Source organism: Megalops cyprinoides, chromosome 18 (assembly GCF_013368585.1).
Source record: "Megalops cyprinoides isolate fMegCyp1 chromosome 18, fMegCyp1.pri, whole genome shotgun sequence".
In the NCBI taxonomy this organism is placed as follows: Eukaryota; Metazoa; Chordata; class Actinopteri; order Elopiformes; family Megalopidae; genus Megalops; species Megalops cyprinoides.
The window spans coordinates 9,099,732-9,112,179 of record NC_050600.1 but is presented as its reverse complement, the minus strand read 5'-3'; the positions used below and the strand labels follow the sequence as shown (position 1 = coordinate 9,112,179).

Here is a 12,448-nt window from a genome sequence, read left to right as displayed (position 1 = left end):
TTGCTCGTCGTACGCCTTGCCTGTTCAGCCCCCGGCTCTCCATGGCATGTACATAAAGAACGGGTCACTCATCACTGAAAAAAACACGTCAGTCACTTCCCAAACACAGCATGTGCTCACGTGGGACTGAATACTCTGACCTCTCTCTGGGGTCACGGGGTGGTGCACACGATGCAGATTGCGGTGCAGTTCTGTGAAATGGTGAACGCGGTGTCGAGGTGGGATTTTAGGTTCTTCAGGAAAGCCTGACAGCAGCAGGTTAAAATGCAGTATTCTGGACTAAACCGAAGCAATGGGAATTCAAAGCACCGGAATATGTTGTGTTTATTATCTTTCTTTCCACGATCACCTGCGTAGCGCCTGATTCCTTTTATCCACCCTGAGCGTTCTGTGTTTTGTACGCTAACAGCGTGGCACATCACACAACTGAGATCTGAGAGCATGTTTTAAAAGAATAAATTATTCAGACTCTTCACTGTCTGCTTGGAGCAGCAGCAGGCTAAACTAGGAAATACAGGTTACAGCTACACAGGCTTACATCACTTGCAGAGCCAAAGGCAACAATTCATTCAGCCTATATTATCTAAATGCATGACTTTGAGAGTTGTAATACTGCAGCGGGCATGAAGACACCATTTAACGTTGAGTGAATCTTCTGGTTCACTTGCATTGACGGAAATGCATCAATTAATACCTTGCAAAACTCAGCCTTATAATTAAGCAAAGCAGCCTGACTTCAAATACTTTTCTGGGCTTTTCACCCTCTGCTTGTTAAATGTTGTTTCTGTGGGAGCCGATTTCTCTGTACTGGAGTAGATGAGTGGGTGAGTGTGGGACAGTAGAGTTTCTGGAGCCATTTAACCCAGTTGCCGCCCAAAAAAATTCCAACCATTTTCAGAAACCCCACACGCTGTATGGAAAACCATTTTTTATTACATCACACGGTAGTGAACCTTTCTTGTGGTGAACCCCCTGTATGTATGAATTTGTGTGTATGTGAGTGGGGAGAAGCCACAACAGCATTGTGTTTCTCTGTATTTACACTCATGACCTACTGGTCCAAAGACCCATGCCCTTAACATGCACTGCTGACCAATAATAATAATAATAGGTACATTCATTGAGGTTACTTGGTGAACTTTAAATAAGGATACTACAATAAGTGGAGGAGATAGAGTTAGTAGTATCCTGCAAAGTACTTGGATGGGAAACCCAGGGAAAACAAAGTCCCTCCTGGAAGTGGCACTGTCGGGCCAGTAGAGAGCAGTCTTCCCTCTGGACTGAGCAGAAAAACCAGTGCCTCTGCGTAGAGACAGGGACACTGTGCTATAGGAGACGTCATCTTCTGGACGGGATATAAAACCGAGGTCTTGGCTGTCTCAATGCTGAATGAGAATCCCATTGCACATATCGCAAAAGTGTAGGGGGGTTCCCTGGTGTCCTGGCCAAATTCCCAGTCTGGCTCTTTACAATCTGGCAGTCTAATCAACCCCGAGGCATTAGCTAATTAATCTCCTCCCTGTCCAACTCATCCAACGTGTGGTGAAAGTCCTGGTGCAAAATAGCTGCTGTGTGTCACCCAGGTGGGTGCGCAGCATTGGCAGGGACTGAGGTTGAGTCACCCCCCCCTTCACTGTAAAGTGTTTTCAGCTCGGTGAAAGATACCACATAAACCCAATTCATTGCTACTGTTTGGGGCTAGCTGTGGAACTGAAGTCTGCAGACCTTTATCGAAAGGTTCCTGTTTCATGTAGTTATATCTATTCCATTTCAAGCTAAGCACAACAGAGGTAGATCCCCTCAAAAGATGTTTCAATTCCCCTGCCAAGGGCATTATAAATGAGTAATGTATTAGTAATGTATTCCCACTGAATGCCTAATGGGAAGCTCCCTTCCTCGTGGAGCTAATTGTCTCTCCTCTTTGTCTCTGCCTGTGTGAAATCATTTGGTTCAATCGAGCCACCCTAATCTTCAGCAGACAGAGAGTGGGGCAGGGAGGGAGGGGAGGGAGCCAGAGAGGTGTTAAATTTATATTTTATTTTTCATTGTGTGAGAGTATTAATCCGAGGCTGTGAGGTTATGGTTCATTATTTGGCATTCTTCTATGCTACGAGATTATAGAAAATGTTTTCCTTGCAATCATTTAAAGGACCGTGTGCACTCTTCTGTCTGATTGGTTGCATGCTCACATTACCCCTGTTTTTTCTCTTGATGCTTTATCACATGTTGCTTGTTATTCTGTGCCCTTATTAATGTGTTCCCATGCCCTTGTACTCTTCGCTCTAGCTATGTGCACAATAATGTACATATTATGTATCTGGCCATGACGGCCTTGTAAGCTGCTCTGCTACAAGCATCCATGAAATGCATTAATAATACAGAGAACATATTGCCTCCCTCCTCAAAGAAGTCTTCTAAGACTCAGATTTCCTGTGCTACACATATTACTGTACACCACTTCAGTATGATGTGCGGCATTGTGTACTTTGTGTGATGTGACTAAAGTGTGATATATTGGTGTGATACAGGAACTAAAAGCAGGCATCACATTAAAAAAATGAAATAAAAGGAACAAATAGAGCTTCTGTCTTTTTTGAGTCACAAAAAGGCATCAAAAGCAGCAGATTTGTACAGTGATCGTTTGGAAGAGAAGATGTTATTTTCATCTAGATTTTGATCAAGTTGATAAACCTCATTATGGAGGATTTTGTTAATGTTTTTTCTTTGCCCCTCACTTCATACATATTACATTTCTCAACAGTGTTGAAACTTATTAAGTAGAATGGGCATCTCTGTTCTAATAGTCAAAATCACAGGAGAAATAAACAGGAGAAATAAACAATAAATATATTTAAATTAAATGAGCACATGCATTGATTGAGAGAGCTACCGGAGGTGGACTGATGACCTCTCTGGCTGGGGGGATGAGCTTTGCTCCTTGATGCATTTGCGAAGACAAGCAGCAACGTTTAATGGTCACGTTGTTGCTAGGAGAGGACACAACCTTGATGGAGAATCAATATGTGATGTCCTGGTTGAGTTAGCTTTATCATTTTAGCAGGATGTGGTGGAGTAGCAGGAAGTGTTATCTCATGCTCAAACCTTGTTAGAAACCCAGCAGAAAGCCATGATACATAATATTCTGCTCATGAGCTGGTTTATTTAATCTTCTCATTTCATCCTCATGTATTTGCAGGGATAATGTCACATAATTTTCGCATTAATTTGCCAATTGAAAAAGAAGATGTAATTTCTGTTTGGCTTTAAAATAATTTATTTTAATTAATGTTTATCCTCATAAGTCATGCAGCTCAACATAAAGTTCAATTAACTCGGCGGCCTATTGTGAGATAAAAAAAGTCAACAAGTACAACATTGATATGTAAATATGAAAGAAATGTTGACCAGTGGGGTGTGTCGTGCATCTATGATGTATCTAACCAGATGGTGAGGTTCAGCAGTATAGAGGAAACACTCTGTGTAACACGGATAATTACCAAAGGTGTAACATTATCTGTCACTAGAGCTGTAACATTATTGGTCACCAGGGTTGTAACATTATCAGTCATCAGGGCTGTAACACTGACAGCCTTCAAGGCTGTAGCATTAGTGGTCACCAGGGCTGTAATATTATTGATCTCTAGGTATGTAACACTGACTGTCTTTTGGGCTGTAACTCTGACACTGGAATTTTAATGTAATTTTATGTTTTATGTATGTAAATTGTTTATGTTTTATGTAATTTTTAAAAAAATATTTATGTAATAAATATCTGTAATATTTATTTTTTATTTATATCTTACGGATATTTTCAGAGGTTCCATATTTTAGGTTTATTAAATGGCTTACACCTACAGGCACACACACACACACACACACACACATTCACACTGCAGTGTGCATCAACAAGTTGCACCCCAAAAGATTATTATTTTGATGATGGAATTCATACTTCTGATACAGGACTTTTTTGTAGAAAAGACTTCACTGGTAAAAGTAATATGGAACATAGCTAGGAGGCATATTTTTGATTACAGAAATATTTCTGTTTTTTTGTATTCTAAATTTAGTCAAAATTGTCAGAGTCCCTGGAGGCTGTGTATTCATCATTTATTTCTGTGTGGGGCTCTGTCTTGGCACCTGCACCTTACATGGAAGCAGTCACTCTGTAGCCTGTCTAATCTCACTGAGGGTTTATTATCAGCCTCAATTTATCAAAGGAATATGTGTGTGTGTGTGCGTGCGCAAATGCGCATGTGCTTGCATGTGTCTGCATGTGTGGGAGTATGTGTGTGTGTGTGCGCGCCTGTGCGTGCATGTGTGTGTGTGTATGTGTGTATGTTTGTGCATGCATGCGTGTGTGTGTGTGTGTGTGTGTGTGGGTGTGTGTGCGGGCGTGTGCATGCATGCGTGTGTGTGTATGTGTGTATGTTTGTGCATGCATGCGTGTGTGCGTGTGTGTGTATGTGTGTGTGTGTGCACGCAAGTGCGCATGTGCTTGCATGTGTTTGCATGTGTCTGTGTGTGTGTGGGTGTGTGTGCGGGCATGTGCGTGCATGTATGTGTGTGTATGTGTATGTTTGTGCATGCGTGCGTGTGCGTGTGTGTGTGTGAGAAAAGAAAGGAAAGGGATTTGTAAGATGCCCTTCAGCATGGTTCCTTTCTGTTTCCAGCCTGCCTGGCTGAGGTGAGATTGTGTTCATTCCAACCTGCATAGCATAGGCACACTGGATGCATTGTAGTTGGCACAAGCACAGCACAACATAAAGGTACCATTCATTTGGATGCATTCCGGAGAATGCTATCACTGTGAGGCACATTTCAGGTATGATGCCCATAAGTACATTTTATAGAATGACCCTGGAGTGAGTTAATACATAGATGTAACAGAGTTTGGAGTTTGATGTTGCATTTGCTTAATTATGTCAGAATTCAGATCGAGATTTATGAAGTTATGGTTTATGTATGTTTATCATGTCTGAAAAACAATCAACACTATTACTCCCTAACATGACTGAAGTTACATTTAGAAAAGTATTTAAGTAATTGCAACTGACATAGAGAGAGTGAATATTCCTATTTGATCTGTGATTATCATGTCATTTGAAGGAATGATGAGAGAGTCTTGAGGGACTTACAAAGGCGTCTTGTTCCATAAGCAGGAGCTATACGATTAGAGCTAGAACACCTGGAACCATTTTTAACTTTAAATGTGACGTTATTGTTTTTAAAGGCAAGAGTCAGCAACTACATGATCAGCCCATTTCAGCTTGCTTCTGTCTTTTTACTTGACATTTTATTCAATTTTAAAGTTGTAAGTGAAATGTTGTTTTGTGAGATGACTTCACAGCAGCGGGAAACCGCTGTGAATCAAGGGGATTGTCTGCTTGCACTGGTCTGAAAAACACATCAGACTTATTCACACATCCAGCTTCTGCTTAGAAGACAGTCTTGTCTGGCTTACTCTGCGAGTATTACCCATTTAAACAGCATGACATTTACTGGGGCAGTTCAGGTTAAGTAAAATACCTTCCCCAAGGATAAATTGGCAGTGCCCCACATGGGAACCTTTTTACTTTTTCTTCATCTTGTGGTTCAGTCACTTTAACTGCTGTCTGTGTATGTGTGGAGGCATGTGTGTAAGGGTGTGTGTGTGTGTGTGTGTGTTTGTGTGTATGTGTAGATGTATGGTGGCAGTGTCACATAGTGGTTAAGGAGCAGGACTTGTAACTGAAAGGTTGCCGGTTTGATTCTCTGCTGGGGCACTGTTGCTGTACCCTTGGGCGAGGTACTTAACCCAATGTAAGGTGTCTAAGCTGTGGATAAGAGTGTCTGCCAAATGCCAATAATGTAATGTTAATGTAATATAATGTATGTGATGGGTCAGAACTGCATTGGCCTTGCGCAGACACATTGGTGCTTTCTGACCCAGCTTAGGTTCACCGAACCTGTTGAGAGCAAGCATTCACCACCTACCATTTCCTCACCTTTACATGGTGACCTCTTTAAAGGTTTTTCATCATTTGTGAGTGTTGGAGAAGGGAAGGCAGATAGTGAGGTACTGACTTGTGCATGGTGCTGTGAGCACAGTCAAAAGACTCAACACTCTAAAACATGATTCATTTAGTCTCTTTTTCCAGACTGCCTCTGACAGTTGTATTATACTATAAACTGGTTTTTGTTCCATTGTTAGAGAAGTGGCACCGGATGTAGATAGTTAAAATCACAATGACGACAAATGAAAGTGGATTTGTAACAAAATGCTCACTAAATATATGATGTCAGTCCTCATTTTTTTTGGTCATGTGATTACTCATAAGCTACTCAGGGCAATACATATACCATCAGCAAATCAAATGAACTGATATTTTGGCCTCCAGCTGTAAACTGTGATCTCATAAAATATCATCAGGAAATCTGGGAGTTAGGGCCTGGGAAGTGGTGTATCATGGTAAACTTCAACACCAAGACGAATTATCAGAACACTTTATTATTTATCATAAACAGTTAAATAAAACCATTAATTGATTAAGCAGCTACAATCAGTAAATTGACATTTATATGTAGTTCAGTGAAGGTGTGAGATGCTCAGGGCATGTATTTTAAACTTGCATGCCAGGTACTTTTCAAATGAACTCCAATGCACACACACACACACACACACACACACACTCACAACTGTAGAGATTGAAAAAGGGAGAGGAATGCAGCTGTGTGGGACCTCGAAAGCTTCATGCAATGCCTAGCAGCCCTGAAAACATGTTTTTTCGAAAACAGATTTTGTTTTCAAGACCTTTTGGAAAACTGCTTCTATGTCTGGCCGCAATAACCCAGCCTCACCTGTGTGAAATAACTCGCAAAACATAACATTCATAAATGATTTGAGTGTTACCAGATTCCTGTTTCTTGTGTGTCAGCCTCGTGTTTACATTACTTTGAGATTACTGCTTCAATGGTCTGTCAGAAAAGCAGGTTTTGTGGGTGTTTTCGCTTTCCGTACTGAGTGAAATAAAGATGTCCAAAAAGGAATGCAGCAAAAATGATTGCCATCCCATGTTGAGTCTTTTTGGGAACACTCCGATCTTTATTTTCTGTTTGCACAGTGAGCAGAAATCCCTTTGGGCTGACAAATATTAAACAAGGTCAGGGAGAGGCTATATTTTGCCCATTTAAACTGTTACTTTAATTCTGGATATTTAGACCACTTCCCTAATCAAAACATTTCTCCACCAAGTTCCCCCCTCATAAATAATTTATCCTTCTCCCTTGAAGCATGGCAAGGACAAGCAAGAGACTGCATTTTTTGCTTTGGTTCAGCAAGGGCCGCAGGTTCGATACAATGTGGGAGAATATCGGGAAAAGCTTCTGCTGTTAGCATGACAAGAGATTTATCAGTTTTATTTTCAATTCTTGAAGAATGGCCTTATTTTTAGCTCAAAACACACACATTCAGGGGCTGCCAAGCAGCTCAGTTGGCAAGGTGCTTGTCTTGAGTGCAGGCTGAGCTCCGTGGCCTGGATTTGAAACTGCAGCATGGATGCAATGCAATGATGGAAGACTAATTGGCTTTGTCCTGCGGGGGGTATGAGTGGGTAGGTAGGCCGGGGGGTCCTTGGTGCCCCCTTAGGCACCTTCACTGGAGTAATGCAAAATGTTAAACTGGTGCCCACTTCAGCGTAGTAGTAGGCCTACTGACTTGCAGTGCAAAAAAGTAAGTATTGGCTGAGTGTGGAGGATTGCGTTTGTGTCACTTAAGTGCTCTTGCAGGACTGTGAGGTTCTTGCAGCAAGACAAGCCTAATGCACAATTGACGATTACAAAACACAGTTGCATAAAGGGGGAAAAAACATTAAAAAACAGGCATCCTGAATGATTAAAGGGGCCTCAGGCTCTGTTAATGAGACAGTTTTATAAAATGTAGTCATGTTCTTTTCTGTAGCTTCTTGTTATGCCATTGTAGTTGATTTTTTTGTGTTTGTGTTACATAATGCAGCAAAGAAGCAGCCCATTTGTGCCGCCTCTCTCTCCTTCACTTGCCCCCAGCAAACGAGACAGCGTATCTGAGCATTAAAAGGCTAAAAAAGCCTTCCAACAAAAGCACTATGTATGGAAAATATGCATGAAAATGCATGTGCAATTTGAAGTTTGAAATGAAGGCAGCAACGTTATGAGGACAAAGTTTCATTCAAGATGACATTTTCAATGCTTCAGCAACAATGCAAATGTTTAAATGTGATACTTTTTCCTTTTTCCTTCTTTTTAACCTAAGTTTTTCCCAGAGTGCACCCCTATCGATGTAATATGACCTTTGTGGCCTTTGATCTTTCATTGCTCCTGTGCTCCTGTAATCCTCCATGTGGCTGTGGCTTTTTGTGATAATATTTCACATGAGAGTGTATGTTACAACTCTCAGCCGCACGCCTTCACTCTAGGTGAATGGCTTTATATCTGCATATGTGGATATTTATATCTATATGTCTATGTATCTTATATATCCATCTCTCTCTGTATTTATATATATACATGTAGGGAGAGAAAGAGAGATCACTTATCTCAGCATCTCAGTGCACTCAAGCCAACTTCATTTTTGTATTCCTGTCTTTTTGCAGTTAACTTTGACCACTTCCAGATCCTCAGGGCCATTGGAAAGGGTAGTTTTGGGAAGGTGAGTAGTAATGCTTATTTCTGTTCGTCCATCAGCTGAACATATGCACACACACACACACACACACACACACACAAATTCCAAAGTTTTTTCAGATTCACATTACACACAGTTGTCATCATTTTATATCAGTCATTGAATATAAATGCACACACACACACACACACACACACACACATATACGCACACACCCATACCCGTGACCTACATCAAGCTTCATCATGCCACAATAACATGAAATGTATAGTAATCCAATGCCATGTAATAACTTTCCTCAACATTTTTATATTCATGGAAAGTTCTAAAAAGTGTTGTAGACAGCAATGAAAGGATTTAATTTTGTTAGACTTAATTTAGTAATTAGGTAATGAGTCAAAATATTATCAGTCCTCTGAATACACTTCTCTAGATCTTGAAAAACAGTTGGGATTGTGCATTCATAATTACAAATGCAGTTTTCCTTGACATCGTTTGATACCAAAGAATGTGTGAAAGACAAAGCTGTATTATGGACTAATCTTCTTAGCAGAGAATAGTTTCATTGATTCTGCACCTCTGGATTCCTGCTTTATTGGTGAAATATTCACTCAGAGATATTCACTGATTGGTTATGTGTTTTCTGGGAGGACCAATTTTCTTTGGATAGAGTTTAGAACAGTGCCTCTGCCTACTGACATCTCACTCTGGGGTTCTCTCACAAGCTGAGATTTCTCACAGCTGTAGACTTGATAATCCACATTAAAAGTGACTAGTCAAGGCATTTTGCTCGGGTAGCTTTTCCCATGAAACCTGGTAATGTGGACATGCAGGAGATGTCATCTGACAGCAGTGTATATGCCTTTAGGTATGCCTTTGCGATGTGTCTTTTAATACAGTATGCTGTTGTTTTAATACATATTTTCAAACTGGTTGCTACTGTGGACTCTATAGCTTACTGGCTCAGTTATTTTAGAGTATCCATCAATAATGTGTTAGGTGAATATTGCTGAACAATATTTTGTCTATTAAATATTTTGTTTGCTTGGTGGGATCTCTATAAAGTGACAAATACATATGATATGTCTTTGTGCATCTGTACAAATTCTTTCAGGACAGGTACAGATTATTCATGACTTTCAGTGACTGCATATCCCTGAGAACACTATGTGTCAGGATAGTTTCACAGACAGCAGAAAGTCAAGTCAGAAAGGTTGCATCTCAGTTCATCCAGCCTAGAGAACAGAAGCGCATGGGAGGGAAGTTTCTGTAGTTTTTTTCCAGAATCTTTAAGAAAGTATTTGAGTAGAAACACATTTGGGTTTGTGATTGTAGGTCTTTGAAACAGCCCGGCAGCATGCGCTTCTGTGGGATGACAATCTCTGCTGACATTTCATGGAAATGTCAGGTCTAATTGCAGAAAATAGCAACCGCTCCGTGCCTCGTCACAGGCTTCCTCTCCTCTCGGCCTGCTCGATCAAAGCCTCCTTCCCCCATGTGACGGAGACAGTACCTGCCACAAAGCGGGATCTGTCAAAACAGCATTCCCTTCAACAAAGCAGAGGGCACCTGTTACTTTCATCCGGAGCTGGTGATGTGGCCCCTTTCAAAACAACGGAAACTTCACCAAAGAATGGGTCATTTGTTTGCTTCGCCCAATCAGGCCTCTGAGAGAGAGGCGTTCTGTTGTCACTGTGGTGATGTTGCCGTTTCAAAGCACCTTAACATTTTAACACAAACGCATATGCACTCACACACATGCGTGCACACACAAACACACACACACACTCACACACGTGCATACACACAGTTGCGCATGCAAGCACATGCACACAAAGGCATATAGACACAGACACACACACACAAAAACACATTATATGTTCACTATCTCACACATGTCAGCATGATCACTTACACATTCATGCATGTGCACATGCATTAATGGCTGTACAGACACACACACAAATTTTATGGTTGGTGTCAGAAGATTAGCGTTGGCTCTGGGCATGAGTGACAATACCCACATGTCTTTCGTGTTGTAAATAAAACCAGAGACCTGTTCTGACCCAGACAGCAGACAGTGTGGAACCCCTCCTCCAACCACATGCCAGAGAAAACAGAGATCCATGCAGACATTTAATTTTGCTGGAATGCTACAAAAATCAGCGAATCTGGACAGATGTACTTAATTTACCTAGATTTGCACAAATACTTGAGCATGTTTTGTTGGATCATACAGTGACTAATTATTGCGTTTTTGTGATGAAATATAATCAATACCCTGCCTGCAACAGATAATGATATGCCTGCCTTTTAATTATGGCCTTGGAGGAAATTGTTATTTTTGTCACCTATCACAGCGATGTTGTGTAAATCTCAAGAGCTGTTGTGCTCTTCCTGAGCCACATGAGCAATAGAATGACATCATTAATTAATAATAATTAATAACTTAATACTGTGCTCAACACACACACAGAGTACAGCATTGGGCGGTGCAGGCCGACATTACACAGGATAAGATAAGTTGCACAGCAGCCCTGTGGCATATTCTCCTCCGCCTTTGCCCTTTCTAATTGAAACGGTACAAGGATTTAAAAGATTTCACAGTGGGTATAGCCTTTGCAAAGAGATGTCTTTTAAATGTCATGCGTGCGTAGGGCCTGCGCTTTGCCTGAGGCAAGCGAGAAAGAACCGAGCTTTTCTTTCAGCTTTCTGTTTTCGGAGATAAGCTGTCAAATGCTATATCAAATGGAGACTAGGAGTGGGTGGTTGAGGCCCAGCTGGTGTCCAAGCCAGAAATGCAAGCCTGTGTCGTCTTTCACCCCAGTATCATGGCCGCTGATGGGAAAAGCATGGTGTCGCTACGCTGCCAACCCAGATTTAACCATTTCAGCTAATTGCCTCATCAGTCATTCAAACCACCAACTGATTAACGATTCAGAACAATCATAAATTAATGATTCCGGTCCATGACTGAATAATTATTCAAACAAATTAAAGTGATTGGCTTGCTAGGGAGATCAATCAATTAAAGGTTTCATGGCTGCTCTTCTAAGTTTTGAATTAATCTTTTTTATATAAATAATTTTTTCTATGTATAAAAAGATCAAAAACATCAGTTTTATAGATGCATGGTGACTTTTCAACCTAGCTGGATATTAATGATGCATTGATCACTGTAACAATTAAACAGCAGAGAATGATTATGACACATAACCACATAAGAAATTAAAATGTTAATTGTTAAAAAGAAGAAGACTTTGGCTGAAAAAAAGGCAGTCAACTGAAAGGCCTGGTTTACACCAGTCAATCATTCATGAATCAGTGGGACCAGATGCGGGAACCCAGGGTGAGGTGCTTCGTGAATCCCTGCTGGTTCGCCTCCTGTCATAATTATTTTGATTTTTCCTTTCTATTGAGTCAACATTTTCATGAATCCCTGAAAAACAGAGTTATAAATAGAACCATGTTGCCCTTACGGTGCATTGGCAGGAAGATTGATTCGCTGCTTCTTCCGTCACAGGTATGAGTAGATTGACTCGCATGCAAAATTAATTTCTCTAGAATAAGACTAGGGTTCAGCTATAAAGATAACCAGTGATTTAGGCACCAGGGCATGATTGATAGTCTACAGGTGTCTCATATCTCATACCGGATGATTGCTGTCTTATTGTCTTTATGAAAATAAAATATAAAAAAAAGAAAAATTCCATTAGAAATAATCTCCAAAAGCTTTTTTCATTTTTCCATGAAATGTTGATAAGAATGAATCATCTGTCTTCTTGTTTATTCACACAAGGGTGTTTA

At 40.7% G+C, this 12,448-nt stretch overlaps 1 protein-coding gene across 1 annotated transcript in view; it reads left to right on the top strand.

Moving 5' to 3' along the window:
• The window catches only part of LOC118793163 (serine/threonine-protein kinase 32B-like), a 51,632-nt gene that overhangs the window by 1,954 nt on the left and 37,230 nt on the right, over nt 1-12,448 (top strand). Inside the window, exon 2 of the mRNA XM_036551206.1 lies at nt 8,610-8,665. Coding sequence (XP_036407099.1) covers nt 8,610-8,665 — 56 coding nt within the window. The remainder of the gene's footprint in view (nt 1-8,609; nt 8,666-12,448) is intronic.